Source organism: Callithrix jacchus, chromosome 13, assembly GCF_049354715.1.
Source record: "Callithrix jacchus isolate 240 chromosome 13, calJac240_pri, whole genome shotgun sequence".
NCBI classification, from domain to species: domain Eukaryota; kingdom Metazoa; phylum Chordata; class Mammalia; order Primates; family Cebidae; genus Callithrix; species Callithrix jacchus.
Window position 1 is genome coordinate 121,350,885 of NC_133514.1, and position 27,400 is coordinate 121,378,284.

The 27,400-nt window shown below is 44.2% G+C and overlaps 1 protein-coding gene across 14 annotated transcripts in view; it reads left to right on the forward strand.

Moving 5' to 3' along the window:
- Positions 1-10,892: 10,892 nt before the first annotated feature.
- ATP9B (ATPase phospholipid transporting 9B) overlaps positions 10,893-27,400 on the forward strand; it is a 280,109-nt gene continuing 263,601 nt past the window's right edge. For 12 of the 14 annotated variants that reach the window (XR_013525960.1, XM_035271402.3, XM_035271403.3 and 9 more), the window contains exon 1: positions 10,893-11,140. Coding sequence is in view for 8 of the 14 variants with exons in the window: in XM_035271402.3 (XP_035127293.3) it covers positions 11,022-11,140 (119 nt within the window). In the remaining 6 variants the exon portion in view is untranslated. Of the gene's footprint in view, positions 11,141-11,204; positions 11,590-27,400 lie in introns of those variants that run through there. The other 2 variants (XM_035271404.3, XM_078348288.1) reach the window with 1 other exon arrangement.

A 27,400-nucleotide genomic window follows, 5' to 3' on the forward strand; every position in this document is an offset into this window, starting at 1 on the left:
GCGGATCGTGCCTCTGCACCCCGGCTTGGGTGAGGAAGTGAGACCCTGTCTCAAAATAAATAAATAATTAAAATTACAAAAGGAAAAATCATGATGAAATTTCAGGACAAAGAAAAGTCCATAAAAGCTTCCATAGATAGAGCAATTTTCATACAAGGCTCAGGATTTCATGTAAGAGACTTCATTCCGGCTGGGCGTGATGGCTCAAGCCAGTAATCCAAGCACTTTGGAAGCCAAGGCGGGTGGATCACCTGAGGTTGGAAGTTCAAGACCAGCCCGATCAACATGGTGAAATCCTGTCTTTATTTAAAAAAAAAAAAAGAGAGAGAGAGAGAGAGAGAGAGACTTCATTCCATATACTCAACTGCAAAGCCAGACTCTAGAAAAATATGAAGCAGGGTCTTCAATATCCTGAAGACAAGTATTTCCAACCTGGAATTTCAGAGCAGTTAAGATGAAGGTATAGAGACATATTCAGAGGTGCGAGGTCTGGAAACCTTTTCCTCTCATGAGCCTCTCTCAGGAAACAGCTAGGGGAGAGAACAAGCGAGTAGACGGCAAAGGAGAAGGTTTCGGCGCTAGGACGCGGAAGATCAGGAGAGGTCACCGCGGCTCCACGTGACGTCGGGGCTAGGACGCGGAAGGTCAGCAGGGTTCACTGCAGCTCCAAGTGACCTAGGGGCTAGGACGCGGAAGGTCAGGAGAGGTCACCGCGGCTCCACGTCGGGGCTAGGACGGGGAAGGTCAGGAGAGGTCACCGCGGCTCCACGTGACGTCGGGGCTAGGACGCGGAAGGTCAGGAGAGGTCACCGCGGCTCCACGTGACGTCGGGGCTAGGACGCGGAAGGTCAGGAGAGGTCACCGCGGCTCCACGTCGGGGCTAGGACGGGGAAGGTCAGGAGAGGTCACCGCGGCTCCACGTGACGTCGGGGCTAGGACGCGGAAGGTCAGGAGAGAGGTCACCGCGGCTCCACGTGACGTCGGGGCTAGGACGCGGAAGGTCAGGAGAGGTCACCGCGGCTCCACGTCGGGGCTAGGACGCGGAAGGTCAGGAGAGAGGTCACCGCGGCTCCACGTGACGTCGGGGCTAGGACGCGGAAGGTCAGGAGAGGTCACCGCGGCTCCACGTCGGGGCTAGGACGGGGAAGGTCAGGAGAGAGGTCACCGCGGCTCCACGTGACGTCGGGGCTAGGACGCGGAAGGTCAGGAGAGGTCACCGCGGCTCCACGTGACGTCGGGGCTAGGACGCGGAAGGTCAGGAGAGGTCACCGCGGCTCCACGTGACGTCGGGGCTAGGACGCGGAAGGTCAGGAGAGGTCACCGCGGCTCCACGTGACGTCGGGGCTAGGACGCGGAAGGTCAGGAGAGGTCACCGCGGCTCCACGTGACGTCGGGGCTAGGACGCGGAAGGTCAGGAGAGGTCACCGCGGCTCCACGTGACGTCGGGGCTAGGACGCGGAAGGTCAGGAGAGGTCACCGCGGCTCCACGTGACGTCGGGGCTAGGACGCGGAAGGTCAGGAGAGGTCACCGCGGCTCCACGTCGGGGCTAGGACGGGGAAGGTCAGGAGAGAGGTCACCGCGGCTCCACGTGACGTCGGGGCTAGGACGCGGAAGGTCAGGAGAGGTCACCGCGGCTCCACGTGACGTCGGGGCTAGGACGCGGAAGGTCAGGAGAGGTCACCGCGGCTCCACGTGACGTCGGGGCTAGGACGCGGAAGGTCAGGAGAGGTCACCGCGGCTCCACGTGACGTCGGGGCTAGGACGCGGAAGGTCAGGAGAGGTCACCGCGGCTCCACGTCGGGGCTAGGACGGGGAAGGTCAGGAGAGAGGTCACCGCGGCTCCACGTGACGTCGGGGCTAGGACGCGGAAGATCAGGAGAGGTCACCGCGGCTCCACGTCGGGGCTAGGACGGGGAAGGTCAGGAGACAGGTCACCGCGGCTCCACGTGACGTCGGGGCTAGGACGCGGAAGGTCAGGAGAGGTCACCGCGGCTCCACGTGACGTCGGGGCTAGGACGCGGAAGGTCGGGAGAGGTCACCGCGGCTCCACGTCGGGGCTAGGACGGGGAAGGTCAGGAGAGAGGTCACCGCGGCTCCACGTGACGTCGGGGCTAGGACGCGGAAGGTCAGGAGAGGTCACCGCGGCTCCACGTGACGTCGGGGCTAGGACACGGAAGGTCAGGAGAGGTCACCGCGGCTCCACGTCGGGGCTAGGACGCGGAAGGTCAGGAGAGAGGTCACCGCGGCTCCACCTGACGTCGGGGCTAGGACGCGGAAGGTCAGGAGAGGTCACCGCGGCTCCACGTGACGTCGGGGCTAGGACGCGGAAGGTCAGGAGAGGTCACCGCGGCTCCACGTGACGTCGGGGCTAGGACGCGGAAGGTCAGGAGAGGTCACCGCGGCTCCACGTGACGTCGGGGCTAGGACGCGGAAGATCAGGAGAGAGGTCACTGCGGCTCCACGTGACGTCGGGGCTAGGACGCGGAAGATCAGGAGAGAGGTCACTGCGGCTCCACGTGATGACGGGGCTAGGACCCGGAAGATCAGGAGGGTTCACTGCAGCTCCACGTGACATCGGGGCTAGGACGGGGAAGGTCAGGAGGGTTCACTGCAGCTCCACCTGACGTCGGGGCTAGGACGCGGAAGGTCGGGAGAGGTCACCGCGGCTCCACGTGACGTCGGGGCTAGGACGGGGAAGATCAGGAGAGGTCACCGCGGCTCCACGTGACGTCGGGGCTAGGACGGGGAAGATCAGGAGAGGTCACCGCGGCTCCACGTGACGTCGGGGCTAGGACGCGGAAGGTCGGGAGAGGTCACCGCGGCTCCACGTGACGTCGGGGCTAGGACGCGGAAGATCAGGAGAGAGGTCACTGCGGCTCCACGTGATGACGGGGCTAGGACCCGGAAGATCAGGAGGGTTCACTGCAGCTCCACGTGACATCGGGGCTAGGACGGGGAAGATCAGGAGGGTTCACTGCAGCTCCACCTGACGTCGGGGCTAGGACGCGGAAGGTCGGGAGAGGTCACCGCGGCTCCACGTGACGTCGGGGCTAGGACGGGGAAGATCAGGAGGGTTCACTGCAGCTCCACGTGACGTCGGGGCTAGGACGGGGAAGATCAGGAGAGGTCACCGCGGCTCCACGTGACGTTGGGGCTAGGACGCGGAAGGTCAGCAGGGTTCACTGCAGCTCCACGTGACGTCGGGGCTAGGACGCGGAAGGTCGGGAGAGGTCACTGCGGCTCCACGTGATGGTCCGGCGGGGTCGCCAAGACCACCTCAGGCTTGATGGTTCATGAGACGGACTCCCAGGACTCAGCACGTGATCTGACTCGCGCTGCCTGACCCTAGCAAAGCAGCGCCCAGCACAGTGGGTCAAGGAAAAAGGTGCGTAGGGTGAGGTGGGAGGAAGCCAGGCACTGGCTCCAGAATCCTCTCCCAGTGGACTCACACTGGACGTGCGGAATCTCTCAGCAAAGAGCTGTGACCTCAGAGACTCACCCCCAGGGCTTCTGCTGGGGGCTGTCACGCAGGCACCGTTAGCTCACTTAGAATAATACCCCCCAGCTTCATCCATGTGACTGCAGAAGACATGACTTCCTTCTCTTTCGTGGCTGCGTAGTATTCCATGGTGTATATGGATTACAGTTTCCTCATCCAGTTCATCGCTGATGGGCATTTAGGTCCATTTCATGTGTTTGTTACTGTCACATATGCTTTAATATTGACCCATCTTTTATATTTATAAAAATATATAGTAAAATCTCATTTTATAGAACTCTCTTAATGGAAATGCAGTCTTACAAAGTAAATTCTTATTTCCATTTTTCCAAAATCAACTATTTTACACATCTCAACAGAAAATTATAATATGGTAGTACTTGGTGTTATGCCTTCTCTTTGGAATTTTCAAAAGGATTTTTGCATTACTATTAAAAATATCCTGCATGATAACTTGTGGGCTTCCACTAAGAATTTGGAAGTAATTAGCTTTGTCTACCTGAAGTGGTAGAGACATAAATGAAACTTTAACAAAAGAACATACTTCCTTTAGGAGCCATATGAAGAGATTTTCCACGTCTGTCATTGTTGAGATTGTGATTGTGCCAAGAAAGAAATTCTTAGATACTAAGTTTGAGGAAGTGAGACCTTGTCAGCCACACAGCGGGCAATACAGAAGAGCCCTATCGATCCCAATCTCAACCAACCGTAGCCAGACCCCAAAGAGTGAGATCTGCATCCAGTATATTTATTCTCTACTAACCTTTGAAACTCCCACGACAAGCTATTAATTACATTTTTCCTCTTTTGTGACAGTAATTGAACATCCATGGCTCATTACAAAGCAGTAATTGAGTGAATGTTTAAAGGAAACCATGAACCACTAGATACAGTGATCTAAATCCACTTCACCTGATGCCAAACAGCAGCAAGCCCCTAGCAAGTTCCCGGGCTGCGTGGGTGTGACTGAGTTTCTCCATGCAATCCACACGCCACACACACACACACACACACACACACAATTTGCAGCTCACTTAAGTTTTTCCTTCTGGAAATCAGAAGCTAGAATATATTACTGGACAAAAATATTTTGGTTTTTAATTATTAACTTGTAATAATTAATATGAGAGCATTGTGCAGTAAATTGAATAAAAATCTATTGTGGCTGCTGTTTTCTCCTTTTATCACTAACCGAGGCATAATAAATCTGGGGGCACTTAATCATCCTCTTTTGAGACACTTGTATTCAGCGGGTGAACTGTGATGCTGGGCGTCTTGTATTCTGGTCTGTGCTGGCATGTTCTGAATTCAGACATGTGGTAGACACCAGCAGGAGTAAAGGTGATTTCTATGTACTAACTCCACACCTTCCATCCCCTGGCTACTGTGAGAGAGAACGCCTGTCTCCTCCGGGAGAGTCCCATTCGAGCAAAGAGGGAAAAGCATGGGCAGGGAATAATGAACGTGGCAACCCGCCTTTGACAAATGCTTCTAAAGACAGCTCTACCAGGCTCCTCTCTTGAGGTGCTTTTTTTTTTTTTTTTTTTTTTTTTGAGATGGAGTTTTGCTCTTTCTCCAGGCTGGAGGGCAGTGGCACGATCTCAGCTCACTGCAACCTCCGGCTCCCGGATTCAAGCAATTCCCCTGCCTCAGCCTTCTAAGTCCACTTCACCTGATGCCAAACAGCAGCAAGCCCCTAGCAAGTTCCCGGGCTGCGTGGGTGTGACTGAGGTTCTCCATGCAATCCACACGCCACACACACACACACACACAATTTGCAGGCGCGTGCCACCATACCCAGCTAATTTTTTGTATTTTAGTAGAGATGGGGTTTCACTGTGGCCAGGCTGGTCTTGATATCCTGACCTCATGATCCACCCACCTCAGCCTCCCGAAGTGCTGGGATTACAGGCGTGAGCCACCGTGCCCGGCCTAAAGTATAATTTTCAAAGAGGTCAAATTGCAATGCTCATGGAAGCCTTTATTTAACTTATTAATCAATGGAGGAAGATATATGAGTAAGATGCAAAACTGGTTCAAAGAGTATTTTAGGACCTAGAGCTATTAAGGCAATTTTCTACAGGAATATTAAGATAAGATTGTTTAGTTAGATAGAAAACGGTTGATCTCCTAAAGGACAATAAACCATATCCTCTGGGGTATATTTTCCTCTTGTTTTAAAATGCAGGTTTTGTTATTATTTAGAAATAGCGAGGCCAGCAGATCAGGAGACGACGGCCATGGAAAACACAGTATGTTAGAGCTCCCACAGGAAGGGGCTATGCCATGCCACATCACACCACGGCCACACAGGAAGCATCGCATGGGTTGGGACACAGAGGGAGCGAGGCGAGGCAAGAGCCTTTGTTGTGGCTTCCAAAGGAAGGCCGGGTGAGGCGAGGTGGGGAGAGCAGGCTGGGCAGGTTGGAGTTGGCTGATATGTCAGCAGGCCCTGGCATGAGGGACTGTCCTGCCTGACTCTGACCTGGCCCCATGGGAAGTAGGGCAGGGGCACGGTGGCCTGGCGTGCAAGGCTTCTCCAACCACAGAAGGTGGCTGGGAGGATGGGCAGCCTGCCTGTGGAAGCGTGCCTGCAGGTGAGTCATCTGTCATCTCTAAGAACAGATGAGCGTAGGCAGGACAGGCTGGCCCCTGGTAACCAGAGCATCAGGAATACAACAGATGAGTGTAGGCAGGACAGGCTGGCCCCTGGTAACCAGAGCATCAGGAATACAACAGATGAGTGTAGGCAGGACAGGCTGGCCCCTGGTAACCAGAGCATCAGGACACAGAAAATCAAATGTGGTTAATACACAACGGAGAAGAAACGATTTGTACCTCCGCTGGCAAACATCTTCAGGTTAACATGCAATTTCACTAGTCAGAGACTCCAACAAACAGTAAGCTGTGAGGTGAACAACGTACCTTCCCCTCATCTTTGGATGGGACTGTCCCTCTGCATGACATGAAATGACATTCACTTCTCCTTTTTGCCTTACTTCCAAATCCTAGCCATCAGTATCATCTTCCTAAAACTCAGGTGGCAACTTGAGGTTTGGGGTTAAGAGTATGTATGTGGCCTTCGGCACCTGGGCTGAAGCCTGGCTCTGCAGCTGTGAGCTCTGTGAGCTCCGTCTCCGGCAGACAGCCTCACCCTCTGGGCTCCAGGCTCCTCATCTGGAGAAAGGTGAAGGATACTCACGGAGCTTACCTCAAGGAGAGGCTACAACAGTCCATGGTCAAACAGTGTATATATTTCTATGCTCTTACTTTCAACTTTTCTGTGTCTTTATATTTAATGTGAGATATCTGACACCTCAAGCATTATAGTCAGGTTTTATTTATTTTTTTCTTTTCTGTTTTTGTTTTCATCTCAAATAGAGACGGAGTTTTGCCATGTTACCCAGGCTGGTCTCAAACTACCAGGCTCAAGCCATCTGCCTGCTTCAGCCTCCCAAAGTGCTAGGATTACAGGTGTAACCCACATGCCTGGCTGGCTTTTATTTCTAACACAATCTGACAATCGAATGACTTTTTACTGAGGTGTTTCATCTGTTTGCATTTGATACATAAACTGACCTTCGGCCTCATCTCTAGCATCTTTATTGTTTCCTGCTTATTCCATGCGTTCTTTTTTCTTTAAACTCCTTTCACGGCTTCCTTGAAGTAATAAAGTATTTTTACTATTTGGCGTCCTCCCTCCATTAACTTGTAGTTAAACATTCTGGTGTTATTCTTTTCATGATTGCGCTAGGGTGGCACTGTCCAATGGAGCCTTCCTCCGTGAGAGAGCCATTCGGTGCCTGTCTGTCCTTCTTACGCCACCCACTCTCTCCAGTATGACAGGGATGCACAGATGTTCTCTCTAAAGGGCCAGTTGGTAAATATCACCGGCTTTGCAGGTGATCTGGTCTCCGTAGCATCTTCTTAACTCTACCTACCAGCTTGAGAGCAGCCGTAGGTAATAAGTCAACAGATTAGTGTGGTTGTGTTTCAGAAACACTTAATTTACAAAGTGAGTGGCAGGTGGCTTTTGCCCAGCTGCTTTTGCCCATCTGAGCATCTACTCCACAGCCTCATCCTCTCTGAGGTGGCCTTGCTCCCAGGGCTCTGACTCAGGATGGAGTCCATTCAGGGTAAACACTTTTCCTCATCTAATCTCTTTGGTCTAGGGATGAAACCAGTTTTCCACTATTGCTTCTCCCACTTAATTCATCAAAACTATTTGGCTTTCTTATTTCCACCCATACCTCTGCAAAAAGTTCTTTAATTAAACTCTGTTCAGTTGAATGCTTTAAGAATGCCATCTATACCCACCAGGGGGTAGGCATGGTGGCTCCTGCCTGTAATTGCAAGACTCTGGGGAGCCAAGGCAGGTGGATCAATTCAAGTCAGGAGTTTGAGACCAGTCTGGCTGTGCTGGTGAAACCCCGTCTCTATTAAAATACAAAAATTACCTGGGTGTGGTGAAGGGCATCTGCGATCCCAGCTACTCAGGAGGCTGAGGCAGGAGAATCGTTTGAACCCAGGAGGCAGAGGTTGAAGTGAGCCGAGATTATACCACCGCACTCCAGCCTGGTCGAGGCAACAGAGACTCTGTCAAAAAAAAAAAGATACTCCCTGGTATAACTTCATACTTACGGACTTACAGGAAGTATTTCATTGTCCTAAGTGACAACAAGTTTCTCTGTGTGTCTCCCTCTCCTGTTGAACTTCCTAGAGGGCAGACAACGTGCCTTAGTCATACTGACATTCCCCAGAAACCCTGCTGTTAACGTTTGCCTGCAATTGCAACTGAATAAGTAATTTAGAAATGGAGCCAGGAGAGGTTAGAATTAGGGGAAAAATGAGTATTTATCTAAGTGGGGAGGTGATGAAACAGGGAGGAGTTTCTAACAGAAAGGGAAAAGAAGAGAGCTAGTTGATTTAGTCTGAATGTCAAGGGAGGAAAAAATTACAAGGAGCTGGTGTGAAAATCGACTGTTGAGTGTTATGGTTTGGCTCTGTTCCCACCCAAATCTCATCTTGAACTGTAGCTCCCTTAATTCACATGTGTTGTGGGAGGGACCTGGCGGAGATCATTGAATCAAGGGAGCGGTTTCCCCATACTGTTCTCATGGTAGTGAATAAGTCTCATGAGATCTCATGGTTGTGCTTGGCTCTCATTCTCTCTCTTGCCTGCTGCCATGTAAGATGTGCCTTCTGCCTTCTGCCATGATTGTGAGGCCTCCCCAGTGATGTGGAACTGTGAGTCCATTAAACTGAGTGAGGGTGAGGAGCTGGTGTTATCAGTGTGAATTAACTGTGGCTGAAGAGGGGACATAAACAGTGTCAGTGATTAGTGACAGTGAGGAGATGCTGTTGTCACCGTCAGGTGTTGAGTGAGTGTGAGGAGCTGGTGTTATCAGTGTGAATTGACTGTGGCTGAAGAGGGGACATAAACAGTGTCAGTGATTAGTGAGGGTGAGGAGATGGTGTTGTCAGTGTCAGGTGTTGAGTGAGGGTGAGAAGGTGTTGTCACTGTTAGGTGTTGAGTGAGGGTGAGATTGTGTTGTCACTGTTAGGTGTTGAGTGAGGGTGTTGAGGGTGAGGAGATGGTGTTGTCACTGTCAGGTGTTGAGTGAGGGTGAGAAGGTGGTGTCACTGTCAGGTGTTGAGTGAGGGTCAGAAGGTGTTGTCACTGTCAGGTGTTGAGTAAGGGTGAGGAGATGGTGTTGTCACCGTCAGGTGTTGGGTGAGGGTCAGGAGGTGTTGTCACAGGTGTTGAGTGAGGGTGAGGAGATGGTGTTGTCACCGTCAGGTGTTGGGTGAGGGTGAGGAAATGGTGGTGTCACCGTCAGGTGTTGAGTGAGGATCATGAGAAGGCGTCACCGTCAGCTGCTGAATGTGAGGAGATGGTGCTGACACTGTCGGTTGTTGAGTGTGTGAGATGATGTCATTGTCAGGTGTTGAGGGTCAGAAGATGGCGTCACAGTGCCCGTGCTATGAGAATGAGATCGTCATCAATATCCGTTGTTGAATGTGGGCGAGAGATGGTGTCAGCAGCATCAGTTGCTGAGTGAAAGTGAGGTAGAGAAATAACGGATAAAGTCAATCAGGCCATTGGTGTCTTCTGAGAGTAGTTAGTGTCTTTGGAGTGGTGTGTATCCAAGCCATATGAAAAGCAGCTGAGAAGCAAACTGGCCATCAGAAAGTGGCAGCAACAAATTAAGAATATTCATATTCACAAAAGAGACTTTTTTAATAATGAAAAAATAATACATGCAGAGGGGGGAGTGTCCCTTGAACCTTGGGAGGATGAAGCTGTAGTGAGTCGTGATCAAAACACAGCACTCCAGCCTGGGTGACAGAGACCCCATCTCAAAAACACAGCAAAAAAAAAAAGAAAAAAGCATTTATAAGTTCATGTTGAACAGCGTTTCAAACACACAGACAAAATGCGTAAGTCACGGCAATGGAATATCAGAAACAGGTGAAAAAAACAACCTGAATAAACCAGGTCAGCTTGCAGCGTCCAGGCGCAGAGCGTGAAAGAGGGTGGGAAAGCGGTCCTGCTTGGGACAGGGCTCTAAACAAACCCAACCAGAGCTGTATGCGTGTTTGTTCAATACAGTCTTGCTTTCCTGTGTAGACTGAGGGTGTAAACACGTCGTTTCTGACGGTCGCCTACAGGGCGTTTCAGCAGGCTGTGGGCCTGGGGGGGGATGTGGACTCAGGCTAAAGACGGAGAAAGCAGGAAAAGCCGCAGGCAAGACGCAGGAATTGAACATCTGGGAAATTCAGCACGGCGCGTTGGGGGCCCGGCCAGGGAGCGCGACCCTGCCTGTCAACGCACAGACACCAGAGGTTCCACCGGCGCGGGCAGGAAGCGGGCGCGGAAGGCCTGCTGGAGACGCGCCGGGCGGCAACGGGAAGCAGCGCTGCGAGGAGGGCGCGTGGGCCGCGCGTACAGCTCCCGTTGGCGCAGGCTCAGGACCGCTCAAAAGGCCGCGCGCGCCCACGCGTGTCCCCGGCCAAGCTTCCAGGAGACCGCGGCAAGGCCTTTCAGAGCGGGACGCACCCTCAGACCAGGGAGCGCCAGAAGCAGCGAGCACCCACGTGCGGAGCCACACGTGCACGCGGAAGGCCAGCCCGCGACGCATGCGCGCCCCGCCCCGGCGCTCGGTGATGTCATGGGCCCGCCGCGAGGCGGGGGCGGGGCCTCGGAACGCGATGCCCCCCCGCCCCAGCTTTTGCCGCCCGTAACGTCATCTCCCGGACTCCACCGCCTCCCTCGCCGCGCTTTTGCCACCTGGGACCGTCGTCGTGTGCCCACGCCCAGAGGAGGGCGGGGCCCAGGGAAGCCACGCCTTCTGCGCCGCGTCGTCGCCGCTCGTGACGCCATCGGACTTCGCCGCTTGGCTGGGGCGGGGAAGGCGCGCGGGCGGTACCTCAGCCGGGGTTGGCGCTGAGGGGAGAGGGCGGGGAAAAGGTGGCGAATTGAGGGGAAAGTGGGAGGGGTGGGAGAGGGGTGGCCGGAACATGGTGGACCAGATTCCGCTTTACCGGGTGCGGAGCGTCGCGGCGGCTGCAGCCAACCGCAAACGTGCGGCCTACTACAGCGCTGCGGGTCCCGGGTCAGGAGCCGACTGGCACAGCAGGTAACCGAGGCGGACACGGCGCCTGTCCGACCCCTACGCCCACCCTGGGAGCCGGGAGCTGGGCGGGTCTGGGGGTCGCTGCCCGCGCGCCCCGTCTGTGCGCCGGGAGCCGGGGCCGGGGCCGGGGCCGGGGCGAGCGCCTGCGGCAGAACGAGAGCAGGCACCGCTGTCGGGTGTTGACTGGCTGCCCTCCTGGAGTAAATGGGGATCGCAAGTCCTACGCTTCTCGGAGAATTCAGTCTCCGAAACTTGCGCGGCGTGTGAATTGGAAGGTGCCACGTACCGCTGTCATGACCTTGTTAGGAACGCGCTCCTTATTGAAATCCCGTTCCCTTCCGTGTCCTTCCTGAGCAGTTTTTACCTGAACGTGTCTGCACCCCAAGTGCTTCTTGTCGACCAGGAATTCTGCTTTTAGGAACGGGAACCGGACAGTGAGAGCGAGGCCACGGGTAAGCGGGAGAGCTCGTGTGCAGACCTTTCATGCCCGAGATTGCATTTAGCTCAGATTTAACTTCTCATTCAAACAAAAGAAGACTGTTTTTTAAAATAAATCTTAGGAGAATGTTGCTTCTTCAGTTTTTGAAGTTTCCTTCTAGAGGAACTGTGGAAAATACAATTTCATCCAATGTGTGGTTGCTTCAGAGTTTGAGTTTTTGAATAAGCTTTGGTTCCGGCGATTTGAGAGCCTGTAACCTACAGCCCAGAGTACTTGCTGGAATGTTATAACGCTGATTTGAGAGTTGATTTACCTACTAGCTGTTTGCTCTTCGGTAGCTTTTTAAAACTCAAAGCCACGGTTTCTCATCTGTAAAATACTGGATAATTTTTTTCCGGGACTATTGGAGATTACAGTAGAAAGTGTGTAAGGTGCCCTTGTTCAGTGCTTGCTTGAAAGTGGGTTCTCTGGAGCTGCCATTTCTCTTTTCCTCCTTGGTGTTACCTATAACAGTAATTGTATTAGTAACTCTCTTTAATTTTAGGAGTTCCTTATTTGGAAATGTGCCACCGATTTCAAAATCGGTTTTCATCACAGATGGAATCCGTGACTTTTAGCCTCATGCACTTTCAAGCACTGTCACGTGATGCACAAACATTCAAGACCTTTACATCTTCTTGGTGGGTTGTTCGTTTCGTTGTTAATGTCCCTTTGTCTCTGGTAATTTTCTTTGCTCTAAATTTTCTTTATTAGATATTGATGTCGCCATGTATGCTTTTTTGGATTAATGTTTGCGTGGTATAGCTTTCAACTTATGTTGAAGTGAGTTTCTTGTTGGATCATATAATATTTTTTATTGACTATGCCATTCTCCTTTAAATGGCAGATTTTCACCATTTACATTTATGATAATTATGGGTATGTTAGAATATAAATGTGCCACTTATCTTCTGATTCTCATTCCTGTTTCTTTTTTCTTGCCATTTTTTTGGGTTACTTGGACACTTTTTTGTTATCTGTATAGTGTGTTTGAGATTAGGTCTTTGTATAGTTTTCATAGTGCTTGCTCTGGGTATGACAGTGTACACATGTGAGTTTCACCATGGCCTATTGCTATTTCACCACTTCCAGTGAAGTGCAGAAACCATTCTTTTACTTAGATCCTCACTGTAGTATCACGTCCTGGGTATTAGATAGTCTTATTTGTGTCATTCACCAAATATGGTTTATAAAACTCATGATGATAAGGATAGTGTATTACACGAACCATGTACACATATTTCTCCTTTTTCTATTGTTCTTCATTTTTTTTTTTTTTTGAGACAGGGTCTCGCTCTGGAGTTTGGTGATGCAATCATAGCTCATTACAGCTTTGACCTGTTGGACCCAGGCAGTCCTCCCATGTGACTGGGACTACAGGCAGGTACCACCATGCCTGGCTAATTTTTAAAATTTTTTGAAGAGATAGCATCTTGCTATGTTGCCCAACTGGTCTCAAGTGATCCTCCTGCGTCATCCTTCCAGAGTGTTAGTATTAAGGAATGTGCCATGGCTGCTAGCCCACCGTTTTCTTGGCACTTGAAAAATCTTGTGTGACTTCCTTGCATCCGCGGTTTCTGATTAGGGTGCCACTGCCACTCAAATTGATGTTCTTCTGTAGATAATGTGTCATTTTGTTTGGCTGTTTTCAAGTTTTTACTTTGTCTTTAGTTTTCAGAAGTTTAATTATGTTGTGTCTTGTCATGGATTTCTCTGGATTTCATGTTTGCTTTTTTTTTTTTTTTTTTTTTGTCTTTGACTAAATTTAGGGCGTTTTTAGCCATGATTTCTTCAACTATTCTTTGTTGTTGAAGAAATAATGGGGAGAGTTGTTCCTACTCTCTTCTCTCCATTTGGATTTCCAGTGTTAAGAAAGTTGGATTTTATGTTGGTGTTACATAATTCCCTGTTTCTTTTCTCTGGGTTGTTGAGATTGTGTAAATTCTATTCATCTGTTCTCAAGTTCCCTAATTCTTTGCTGTCATCTCCACTCTATTCTTAATCTCATCCAGTGAGGTTTTATTTGTTACTGTATTTCTCGGTTTTATAATTTCTGTTTGTTTCAGGATAATTTGTATTTGATTGTGGAAGCATTTTTATGTCTGCTGCTTTAAAATGCTGGTCATATAATTAATGCCAGTATCCGAGTTAGCTCAGTTGTGGTGGTGTGTGATTGCCTTTTCTAATTCAGATTGTGAATATTCTGGCTCTTGGTTTGACAGATGTTTTTCGATCGTCTCTTGGGTATTTTGTATATTAGGAGAATTTGGGTTCTATTTATATCTTCTATTTTAGTGTGCAGCCACCCTGTTTAGATTCAGCACATAGGTCCTGGACCACATTTGTGGGCTATGGTTACAATGACATTTTAATTCTCAGAGTCTTTGTGCTGTGATCTTTGGTCTGCTTGGTTTATGTGGTACCGTTGGGGCTCTTCCTGGTCTCTGTTGATGCTGTGTTAGGGGGAAAGGGGGATTTTCCTAGGCCTGGTGTCTCTTGTTAAGAGATGGAAGTGTCAGGCTCATGGGAAAGAAGAACTTCTTTGGCTGGGCCCTGGCTGCGGCTGTATCCCATCCATATGGACCCAGTGGCTGCAGTGTTTCTGGGTGGAAGAAGAGGAGCCTTAGCACCATTATAATGAAAGGCTTCCCTCTTGCTGGTGCCACCTTGATGTTCTGGTGTCTTGGAGCAAGGGAGGGAGTCTTAGGTCATGGATAGGAAGAGGTTTTCTGGACTGGACCCCTTATGTTGTGGGGTTGCACTTGTCGGTGCTGCCTGGCTCTCTATAATGAGAGAGAGGAGTCTCGGGCGTGAGGGGCACAGAGTCTTCCTGTGCCAGCAGCTTGTAGTGGCAAGTTCCCCTTACTGCTACTGCCCAGTTGCCCCAGTATCCCCTCGTCGGAGAGGGGAGTCTCAGGAAGTCAATGTTGCCTTCTTACCTTCTTTCAGAACTCTCCTTTGATTGGCTCTTGCTTAATTACCAGGGTTTATAGTTGGACTTACTGGGGAGGAGCAGAGAAATGGATCTGTGCCATTTTGTCTGGAGCGGAAGTTGTTCTTCTACATTATTTTCTGAAGTTGGGTTTTATTTTATTGTGGTAACATACACATAGTTTAAAAAGTTAAGTGCTTTTACAAGGCTTATAGTAAGATATTGTGACACTATCTGTATGTTGGTAAGTATTCTCTGGCTCTTGAAAAGAACATTTATTTTGCTATTGTTCGGTGGACTGTTCTGAAATGTTTGTCATTACCTTTTAGTTAGTGTTCCTGTTGAGTTTGTCTTCCCTTGTGCTTGTTTATTCTCTTTAGGGTTTTTTTTTTTTAATATATGGTCTCAGTCTGTTACCTAGGCTGAAGTATAGAGGCATAATCATGGCTCACTACAGCCTCGACCTTCCAGGCTCAAGCCAACCTCCTGCCTCAGCCTCCAGAATAGCTGGGATTGCAGGTGCACACCAACGTGTCCAACTAATTTTAAAATTTTTTTTTGTAGAGGTTGGGTTCCACTGTGTTGTCCAGGCTGGTCTTGAACTCCTGGGCTCACTGATTCCCTTCTATTGGCCTTCCAAAGTGCTGAGATTACCTCTCTTTAGAGTTTCATCCGTTTTTGCTTCATATATTTTGTAGGTCTGTTGTTTGGTGCACCCACATTTGGGATTCCTGTGTGTTCGTGATGGATGGATTGACACTTTTATTGTTACGTAGTTCACTTATCTGTCTCTGGTAGTTTTTCTGCTCTGGAATCTACTTTATCTGACCCTAATATAGCCACCTCTACTTTCCTTCAGTTAATGTTTGCATGGCATATAATTTTCCATCCTTTTGCTCTCAAGTCACTTATATTTCAAGTGAGTTTCTGGTAGTTGTCTTATGGTTGGTTCGTTTTTTTTTTTACCCACCACCATTGTCTTGTGATTGATACATTTAGACGGTTTATGTTCAGTAATGTTTGGGATGCCATTTTATTTTTTGTTTTCTGTGTTTTTGTTTGTTTCTGTTTTCTTTTGTCTTCCTTCTTAAGGGTACACTTAAACATTTTTTAGAATTCCAGTTTGATTTATCTATAGTGTTCTTCAGTGTATTTCTTTGTATAGATATTATTTAATGGTAGCTCACTGTTGTCTTGTTCTCTGGGTCCAAGGTCCTTACTGATCACCCTCTTCTCTCCATCTTTTGATGTGTAGGTTTTTTGCTCTGTTTAATGGGAGGAATAGGGAGTAGCACATCTACTCCTTCTTAATCTGGAACTGGAAGGAAGGAGTAGTTGATATTTTTTCTTTTTTCTTTTTATTTACTCTTTTTTTTAAAAAAAATTGCTCGTTTACTCATTTTTAACAGCTGTTTTTATATAGTTTACATACCATGCAAGTTACACACCTTAAAGTGTACAGTTCAGTGTGTTTTTTGTTTTTTAATTATTACACTTTTAAGTTTTGGGGATACATATGCAGAACTTGCAGGTTTGTTACATAGGTATAGACATGCCATGGTGGTTTGCTGCACTGATCAAACCATCATCTACATTAGGTGTTTCTCCTAATACTATCCCTACCCTAGCCCCCCACCCCCTGACAGGCCCCTGGTGTGTGATGTTCCCTTCCCTATACCCACATGGGTTCTCAGTGTTCAAGTCCCCCTTATGAGTGAGAATGTGCAGTGTTTGGTTTTCCGTTTCTGTGTTAGTTTGCAGAGAATGATGGTTTACAGCTTCATTCATGTTTCTGCCAAGGACATGAACTCATCCTTTTTTGTGGCTGAATAGTATTCATTAGTGTATATATGCTGCGTTTTCTTTATCCAGTCTATCATTAGTGGCCATTTGGGTTGGTTCCAAGTCTTTGCTATTGTGAATAGTGCTGCAATACACATACATGTGCATGTGTCTTTATAGTAGAATGATTTATAATCGTTAGGTATATACCCAGTAATGGGATTGCTGGTCTAAGGGTATTTCTGGTTCTAGATCTTTGAGGAATCGCCACACTGTCTTCTACAATGGCTGAACTAATTTACAGTCTCACCAACGATGTAAAAACATTTCTATTTCTCCATATTCTCTCCAGCATCTGTTGTTTCCTGACTTTTTAATGATTGCCATTCTAACTGACCTGAGATGTATTTCACTGTGGTTTTGATTTGTATTTCTCACGTGCTGTCTAACCACTGTCAATGAGATGAGCCAGGTACCTCATTTGGAAATGCAGAAATCACCCACCTTCTGCATTGATCTCGCTGGAAGCTGCAGACCGGACCTGTTCCTGTTTGACCATCTTTTTATTTTTTGGAGATGGAAGCTTGCTCTGTTGCCAGGTTGGAGTGCAGTGGTGCAATCTTGGCTCACTGCAACCTTTGCCTCCCAGGTTTAAGCGATTCCCCTGCCTCAGCCTCCCGAGTAGCTAAGACTACAGGCACATGCTACCACGCCTGGCTAATATTTTATATTTTAGTAGAGATGGGGTTTCACCATGGTGGCCAGGATGGTCTTGATCTCCTGACCGTGTGATCCACCTGCCTGAGCTTCCCAAAGTGTTGGGATTACAGGTATGAGCCACTGTGCCTGGCCTAGTGTTTTTTAGAATATTCATAGATACATGTAACCATCACCAGAGTCAGTGTTGGAGCATGTTCATCACGTCCAAAAGAAACCTACTCTTCACCTACCACTTTCATCCAGTCATTTTCTGTTCCACCTATCCCCCAACCTCCTTATCTATAGAGTTTTTCCATTGTGGTAAAATATAGGTAACTTAAAATTTACCATTTTAACTATTTATTACAAATCACTAATTTCACAATGGCTCACATTTCCCAAAATAGAAATATTAGAACGTAGTAATTTTGCTATGAACTTTATTCACTTCCCAATTTAAATTTTGGGAAATGTATGCTATTTGATAGAATACAACTAAAAGGAAAACGTCTAAGTTTGTTTATTGTCTTACATTTACCAGAAACAGAATTTTACATTATGCAGCCTAGATATCCACATTGGTGGTTGAAAATTAAATAGTTGTTAGAAAAACGGCTTTCATATGAGCTTTACTTCACTTTGTGAGCTTTGAAAGCTTCCTTGACCATATGAAAGTAACATTTTGCTCTGATGTATAAAGAATTGTAGTTATTATATTTTAAAAGTTCTTAGGTTTTCTTTGAAGTGGAATTATTTTTATTTTATTATAATCATACCACTTTAGGACACAGTGCACTTAAAAGATAATGTTGGTCAGTTGGTACAACTATAAAAATTTTCATGATTGGGCTATATTTTATAAAAATTTCCAAGGGAAGAATTAGATGTGATTTGATATAAGTCCATTCTTGCATTGCTATAAAAAAAAATAATACTTGAGGCCAGATAATTTACAAAAAAAGAAGCTTATCTGGCTCATGCTTCTGCAAGCGTTACAGGAAGCATGGTGCTGGCATCTGCTTCTGGTGAGACCTTAGGAAGTATACCGTCATGGTGGAAGGTGACGGGGAGCCAGCATGTTACATGACGAAAGGGAGCAAGCAAGAGAATGGGGAGGTTCCAGACTCTTAACCAGTTCTCACGTGAAGTAACTGCGCGAAAACTCACTTATCACCATGGGGTTCCTGAAGGGACTGTCTCTTGCCCCATGATTCAATGTCTTCCACCCCATGATTTGGTGTCTCCCACTAGGCCCCAGCTCTGACACTGGGGAATCACATTTCAGTATGAGATTTGCAGGGGACACACATCCAAACCATATCATATGGTTTAATAAACATTAAAAATTCAACAGCACGTTGCATTTATTATCATTGAGGATGAGGATGTTCCTGTTTTTATGTGTTATTAAGTAAACAGAATGATGTGTACCACACATAGTAGTTCTCAGGAGTTCACTGGGAATGCAGTTACTTTTGCTAAGTCTGTTTTCTACAAAATCATGTGAGACACTGATTTCTCTTTTGCATTGTTAATGTCTGGGTGAAAATAAGATATTTGTAAATTGGTATTTCTCATTTTTGTGTTTTAAGTGATAGTGGTGTCATCCAAATTATTCATTGAATGAAGAATGAATGACATTGAGCATTGTTGTTTTGTTTATCCATGTCCGTTATTACTTTTTCTTTGCTTTGCCAGCAATGTGAATATTGGCCCTGCCCAGAGGTATTTGCAATCTTACAATAGTTAAGTTTTAGCATTTAAAGATACTGATGTTAAGAACATATGGCTACTGTCTGATTATTGGTAAAATATTAGTGTTTCTTGGTAGAAGCAACACAATTTTTTTTAATGCTAGATTTCTCATTCTCAGAGTCTATACACAATTTTCTGTGAATCTTAAAAGTTTTATAATTATCGTAGTCTAATATTTTACTAGTTATAAAAATGAAACTTCTTTTGCTGTGATGGTTCACAATTGAAAAGCCGTTTTTTTTTTTTTTTTTTAAAAGGTATAGTACTAATTCTTAAGACAGTATTTATCTAGTTGCCCAGTACCAGGATTCGTTGGAATCAGAGACATTTTCTTAGGGGGTCTGTAAGAATTTCCTTTAAAAGGCATCCATAGGTTGGGTGCGGTGGCTCACACCTGTAATCCCAGCACTTTGGATCACCTGAGTTCAGGAGTTGGAGACCAGCCAGGCCAAGGTGGTGAAATCCTGTCTCTACTAAAAATATAAAAATTAACTGGATGTGGAGGTGGGCACCTGTAATCCCAGCTACTCAGGAAGCTGAGGCAGGAGAGTTGCTTGGACCTAGAAGGTAGAGGTTGCAATGAGCTCAGGTCACGCCATTGCACACCAGCCTGGGTAACAAGTGCGAAACTCTGTCTTCAAATAATAAAATAAAATAACCATAGTTTACTCAATTTAAAAAAATTATTTACACTTGCTAGAATAGAAATGTTTCACTTTTTTTTTTACACCTAATAATATTACTGTGAAGAGAGAGTTGATAATAGGAAACATCACAATTTTAGGCAACTGAAGTATGTATCCTGAGCTAATTGGCTTTACAGCTTCAGATTTCTGGGTTTGCATTTACATAACATTGGATATTGTACCATTAACTAATTCAGAAGTTTTTCTCAATTTATGTATAGAAGTATAATTTCTTATTTCAAGAAATTGGTGTTCAGTTTTCTTGTAGAACATTTTAGAAATCATTAGCTCCAAGGTTATTGTATGTATGATTCCCGTGGGGGAAATCAGATCTCAGTTCAAGGGACTACTATTTCCGTGTTCCTTTTGCTGGGTTTTGCTACTCAGGTCGAGGCATATTTTTCAGGCAGGCATTCCTTTAATTTTATTTATTCATTTATCTGCTGGCTTATTTATTTTAATATCTTACCCTTTTTCTTAGTCAGTTCTGTGCTTCTGTAACAGAATATCTGAGACTGGGAAATTTATAAAGAATAGAAATTTATTTCTCACACTTCTGGAGGCTGGGAAATCCAGTATCAAGGTATTGACATCTGGTGAGGCCTTTTTGCTGTGTCCTCACATGGAAGAAGATGGGAGGGCAAGAGAGGACAAATGTGGTGTTCTCCCATGGCAGAAGAGCAGGAAAGAGTGAACCCATTACGAAATGCCCTCTTTATGACTGCATAATGCATCACGAAGGTGGAACTACTTTAACTAAATGCTTCCCACTAGGCACTATCTCCTAAGACTGTTGCATTGAGGATTAAGCTTCCAACACATGAGTTTGGAGGGGACAAAAGCATTTCAACCATAGCACGGTTTGTCTCCTTTGTTGCTATAGGAGGGAGAGTCCCAATTTCTCATTAGTTTATGCAGCTTGCTGCTTACTAATGACTTATCAATGACAGTTGAACCTTGTATTTGTATTTAACAAAGGAAAGGGGCACGTTTCTTTATAGCATTTAGTTTTTTGCTTTGTTTTTCTACTTTATTAACATGCAGACAAAGGGGAAGTGTTTATTTTTAAAGAAGGTTTGAGCATTAGACATGTTCAAATCTGTTTCTTCTTTTAATATCAATTGGCTTCTAAGAAGCGTTTCTCATAGAAATGGAAACAATAAGGTTCTTAGATACTTTTGATGAAACCTAAGTTTTAAGCTAGTTATTCTATTGATTTACTCAGATTCATGTAAATTATGTGCCTTCCACTACTTGAGCGTTTAGAGTTCCTAATTTTTTTTGAACCTTTGGCTGCAGTTCAGATAGCTGTCCTTGTTTCTTAGCATGGCACTGCTCTTGGGTTTGGTATCGTCCATTCTGTCGTCTTTGTTCATAATTGTTTTTACTCATTTTAAAAATATGTTTCCAGAATTATACTTAATTGCTGGAAAGGTTGATTTTTCTTGAGTGACAAACTAATTAAGTGTGTATGACACCAGGCAACAAAGACACTTAAAATTCTGTGCTTTTCCTGTCTTTGAAAAAATCCATTATTCATCATCTTATTGTTTTTAAATACTGAGGTAAAATTTTCAATACAATAGGAAGATTGCCTTGGAAATGGAATAAATTGCTTGCCAGTTCAAAGACTCCATTTCTGGAGTTGAGGTTACAAAACACAATGTTGCTTATATTCCTTATCTTAAAGAAATCACTGTGCTGCTCTTCCCATATTAAACTTGATAAGATTGTGACTTTTACTAAAATAAGACATAATAGTTGAGACAACTTAAGGAAAAAGACCAAAAATCTCATTTTGGGTATTATATTACAATATATTTATATGGTGTTTTGAATTTTGATCACATTTTATATATATTCATTTTCTAATTTTCGAGTTGACTTTTAAAAGAAGCGATTTCATACAGAGAAGAAAAAATGACTTTTTAAGGGAAAAATACTGTTTATGTTTTAGATCTGTTTCCCACAGATCATGTAATTTTTTTTTTTTTTTTTGCCTAAATTATAATGAAACTTGTATGCCGTAAGGATGTTCTGTGATGCTGTTGATAGTAGTTGGAGTTGTGTATAGAAGATTATCTGAAGACACTAAAGAAGTAGTCTTTTGATTGCTAGAATAGGGCATTTAAGAGAGGGGTGAAAGGAAGTGACTGCCATTTCTCCTTAGACATTTACTTTCAACAGGTCTTCTCCATGATGATTTTCAGTGACAATATTCTATTCCATCATATATTTAATCAATTATTTATTCATGGATATTATATATTTTTTCCATGTTTCCTTGGGTACTCTTTTTAAACATCATAGCACAGTGATAGTTATCTTTGTAGAGAAATCCTGAACACATTTTAAATTTCCATGGGATAATGAGAAACCATGGTTAAAGTTGATTTACAGAAATGAAAAGCCTTCAGTGCATCTTCACAAATTGTTCTCCACTTTTAGCAGCAATTGTTCATACTCTTACCAGTGATTAAGAGTGCCTGTTTATCCAAGACTGTTGGCCACATTGAATATTAAGAATTCTTTTTTACATTTGATAAGCAAGACATGGTCTCTTGTTTGAATTTGCATATTTTAAAAGTCCTTTTTGAAGGCATAAGAATGACACAGTGGACTTCGGGAACTCGGGAAAGTCTGGGAAGGAGGTTAAGGATAAAAGACTACAAATTGGGTTCAGTGTATACTGCTTGGGACATGAGTGCACCAAAATCTCACCAATCATCACTAAAGAACTTATGTAACCTAATAGTACCTCAAAACCTGTGGAAATAAAAAAATTATTTTCAAAAAAAGTCCTTTGTGAAAAAAAAAATTCTTCCAGATTTAAAACCTCCCAATGACTTTCCATTACACTTAGAATTAAACTCCTTCCTGGTGCTTGGCCTGCACTGTGTCCCTTGTTCCTGCCCTTTTCCTTTTCAGCTGCTTCTGGTATCCTGCTCCCCTTGGCCAGCTGTGCACATGTCCAGCTGTCTTTGGGTTGTGGATCTCTCCAAGGTCTCTGTGCTAGTCAGCCAGTTTTTCTAGGCCTTTAGGGGTTGTCTGCTTTTCCTCTGGATGTCTCTTCTTGGGGCCTAGCATCTTTGGTGATCTAAGGATCTTCCTTACTTCCAGTCTTATGAAAAAAATTTATTTTTTATTATTATTATAGATACATAATAGTTATACATATTTATGGGGTACATGTGATGTTTTGTTAGTGCATACAATGTATAATGATCAAATCGGGTAATTGGGATATTAAATGCAGTGAGTTCTAAGTTTCTCTTCAAAGAATCTGTACGTCAGTGTGTTTAGTTTCCTTGTTCTTTGTTCTCCATTTTAAAGTTTAACTTCCTCATCTCCTTGCCCCTAGTTTCAGTAAACAACCTTCCCACCAGCTCTAATCAGTATTACACATCTCTTTCCCTGATTACCTGCTCCATCCTGAGTCACCCCTAGTCACCTGCTCTGTCCTGAGTTACCCTGGTCATCTGCTCTGACCACACTCACCTTAGTCACCTGTTCCATAACTATCTTTCCTGCTGAAACTGCTCACCCTGCCACTCTGGCTTGTGCCCCTGCTCTCTTTAAAATAGCCAATTGGAATTAGCTTAGACTGTGCAGTCCAGCCATAGCCAGTAGGGGAACGACACAACAGTAGGGGCTACCTGTGTCAGGGATAACGATTACCACCCTTCCTTGATCAGATATGCTCTCACCATTGCTCCATCCACACCCTTCTGTAGAACTAAATTGCCTTGCTGAGAAAACTTATGTTCGAGTGCTAAATTTCTTTTGCGGCAATGAATATTTGTTTCTAACGGATATCCGTCACCTTCAGCATTTAACATTTCTTTATTTTAGGAACTTTCCAATTTCATTCTTTTAGTTATTTGAATACACAATAAGTTACTCTTAATTATAGTTGCCCTGTTGTGCTACTGAATCCTAGATTTTATTCCTTGTATCTAACTATTTTTATACCCATTACCCATCTCTTCTTTGTCCCCCACTCTGTGCTACCCTCCCCAGCCTCTTATCAGCATCATTCTACTCTCTATGTCCATAAGTTCACCTTTTTTTTAAAGCTTCCTCATATGAGTGAGGACACATGATATTTATATTTCTGCAACTGGCTTGTTTTACTTAAAATCATGTCCTCTTGTTCCATCCATGTTGATGTAAATGACTGGATCTCATTGTTTTTTTACTGCTGAATAGTACTCCATTGTGAATATGTACCACGTTGTCTTTATCTATTCATCTGTTTGTGAACGGTTAGGTTGCTTCCAAATTTTAGCTATTGTAAACAATGCTACAACAAACATAGGACTTAGGTATCTCTTTGATAGCACTGATTTCCTTTAAGTATATATCCAGCAGTGAGATTGCTGGATCATATAGTAGTCAGTGTTTCTTGAGGAACCTCCAAACTGTTCTCCATAGTGGTTGTACTATCTTACATTCCCAGCAACATTGTATGAGTTTTCTTTTCTCTTCATGCTTGCCAGCATTTGTTACTGCCTGTCCTTTGGATATAAGCCGTTTTAACCTGGGTGAGATGATGTATCTGTAATTTTGATTTGCATTTCTCTGATGATGCGTGACGTCGAGTGCCTTTTCATATGCCTGTTTGTGATCTGTATGTATTCTTTTGAGAAATGTCTATTCAGATCTTTTGCCCATTTTGATTAGATTATTAGAATTTTTCATATAGGGTTGTTTGAGCTCCTTGTATATTTTAATTATTAATCTTTTGTCAGAGAGTTTCAGTCTTTTGTCAAAAATATTTTCCCCCTTTCTGTGGGTTGTCTCTGTTGATTGTATCCTTTTTTCTGCAGAAACTTTTTAACTTGATGTGATCTCATTTGTCCATGTTTGCTTTAAGTTGCCTGTGCTTGTGGGGTATTGCCCAAGAAGTCTTTGCCCAGAACAATGTACTGGAGATTTCCCCTGGTATTTTCTTGTAATAGTTTTATAGTTTGAAGTCTTAGATTTAATCCTTTAATTCGTTTTAATTTGATTTTTATATCTAGTGAGAGATACAGGTCTTGTTTCATTCTTTTGTGTATGGGTATTCAGTTTTCCCAGTACCATTTACTGAAAAGACTGTCTTTTCCCTAGTGTATGTTCTTGGCACCTTTGTCAAAAACAGGTTCACTGTAGATGTGTGGATTTGTTTCTGGGTTCTCTATTCTCTTCCATTGTTCTATGTGTTTTTATGCCAGTAACTTAACTGTTTTGGTCACTATACCTCTGTAGTATAACTTGAAGTTAGGTAATGTGATTCCTCCAGTTTTGTTCTTTTTGCTTAGGAGAGCTTTAACTATTCTGGGTCTTTGGTAATTTTATATAAATTTTCAGATTGCTTTTTCTATTTCTGTGAAGAATGTCATTGGTGTTTTGATAGGGATTGCATTGAATCTGTAGATTGATTTGGGTAGTCTGGACATTTTAACAATATTGATTCTTCCAATCCATGTACGTGGAATATTTTTTTTCATTTTGTGGTGTTCTCTTCAATTTCCTTCATCAGTGTTTATAGTTTTCATTATAGAGATCTTTGAATTCTTTGGTTAATTCCTAGGTATTTAATTTTATGTGTGGCTATTGTAAATGGGATTGCTTTTTAGTATCTTTTTCACATTGTTGACTTTTGGCATATGGGAATGCTACTGGTTTTTGTATGTTGATTTTGTATCCTGCAACTACTGAATTGATCAGTTCTAATAGTATTCTTGTATAGTCTTTAGGTTTTTGCAAATATAAATTCATATAAGCACCAAACAAGGATAATGTGATTATTTCCTTTCTAATTTTGATTCCCCTTATATGTTTCTCTTGTTTGATTGCTCTAGCTAGGACTTCCAGTACCATGTTGAGTAACAGTGGTGACAGTGGACTGAGAATTTTGAAGTCTTCAGTTACTATTGTGGATTTGTCTATTTCTCCTTCCCCTTGTATCAGTTTTGCTTTCTGTGATTTGAAGCTCCGGTGGTAGGTGCATACACATTTTGGACTTTTAGATCTTAGTGGTGATTTGATCTTTTTATTATTGTGTTATGTCCCTCTTTGTGCTAGGCAGTTCTTTTTTTGATATCTTTGTCTTATATTAATATAGCTATTCGGCTTTCTTTTGATTAGTGTTCGCATTATATACAGTCACATGTGGATGTGATATTCTGAGAAATGTTAAATGTTAAATATTGTTAATACTTAAAATACTTTTTCTTGATACTGAGTTTTGTACTCCAGTAATGTGTTTGGCAATTTGTGCAACCATCCTAGAGTGTACTCACACAGACCAAGACAGTAGAGCCTAATGCACACCTATTGTTCCTAGGCTACAAACCTGTGCAGCTTATTACTGTACCGAATACGGCAGGAAGATGTGACACAGTTGTGCATCTGTGGATCTAAGCATACTAAACATAGTAAAATACAGTATAAAACAAAAAATCATATACCTGTGCAGGACTAGAGCATGTACATTCATCTTTAGCTTACTGTAACGTTTTTACTTTATAAATTTTTTAAAACTTTTTGACTCTTGTGATAGTTTAAAACATGAAGATATTGCTGCACAAAAATATGTTCTTTATATTCTTATTCTATATACTTTTTTTTTTTAATTTTTACTTAAAAATTTTTTTTTTTTTTTTTTTTGGTTAAAAACAAAAACATACATGTTAGACCAGGCCTACACAGGGTCAGGATCACCAATATCACTATCTTCTAGCTCTACATTTTGTCACACTGGAGGGTAGTAACACACACAGAGCTGTCATCTCCTGTGATAACAATGTCTTCTGCTGGAATACCTCCTGAAGGACCTGCCTGAGGCTGTTTTACAGTTAGCTTTCTTTTTTTTTTTGAGACGGAGTTTTGCTGTTGTTACCCAGACTGGAGTACAATGGCACGATCTCGGCTCACCGCAACCTCTGCCTCCTGGGTTCAGCCAATTCTCCTGCCTCAGCCTCCTGAGTAGCTGGGACTACAGGCACGCACCACCATGCCTAGCTAATTTTTGTATATTTAGTAGAGACGGGGTTTCACCTTGTTGACCAGGATGGTCTCGATCTCTTAACCTCGTGATCCACCCGCCTCGGCCTCCCAAAGTGCTGGGATTATAGGCGTGAGCCACCACGCCCGGCCTAAAGTTAGCTTTTCAAAAAATAAATAGAGTATGATCTAAAATAATAATAGGGTAGTATAGTAAGTACCTAAACCAGTAGCATAGTTATTAGTTATGATTGTCAGGTATTAGGTACTATACATAAGTGTATGTGCTAGACTTTTATATAACTAGTAGTACAATAGATTTGGTATACACCAGCATCACTACAAAGATGTGAGTCTTGCGTTGTACTGTGAACATGATTATGGCTGTGATGTCACTAGGTGTTAGGAATTTTTCAGCTTCCTTATAATGGGACCACTGTTTCATATACATTCATTGTTGACTAGAATGTCATTATGCAGCAATTAACTGTTTATTTTTTCATTTTCTTACTTTTAATCTTTTAATATTAAATACCATTATATTTAAAGTACTTCCTTTAGATGGTGATTTTTGTGCTCCAGGGGATGGTTGGCAATGTCTGGAAACATTTTTGATTGCCACAACAAGGGTTGAGTGTGGTGCTGCTACTAGTGTCTAGTACATAGAGGCTGGGGACACTGGAATAAATACGTGCATAGGACAGCTTCACCCCAACAGAGTTCTGTGGCCCAAAATGTTAATGTGCCTCTGCTGGGAAATCCTACTCTAAGGATTATAATAAATATGGCTGACTTTTCACTGTCCACTTTTAGTATTTTCTCACCTCATGTAAGCTATAGAGTCACCTACTCTTCCCTGTTAGGCTTGTTATATGTATTCACATCTGTTTATGTTGAAAACAATCTGACAATTTAATACGTTTTATTTTTAATACTCATAC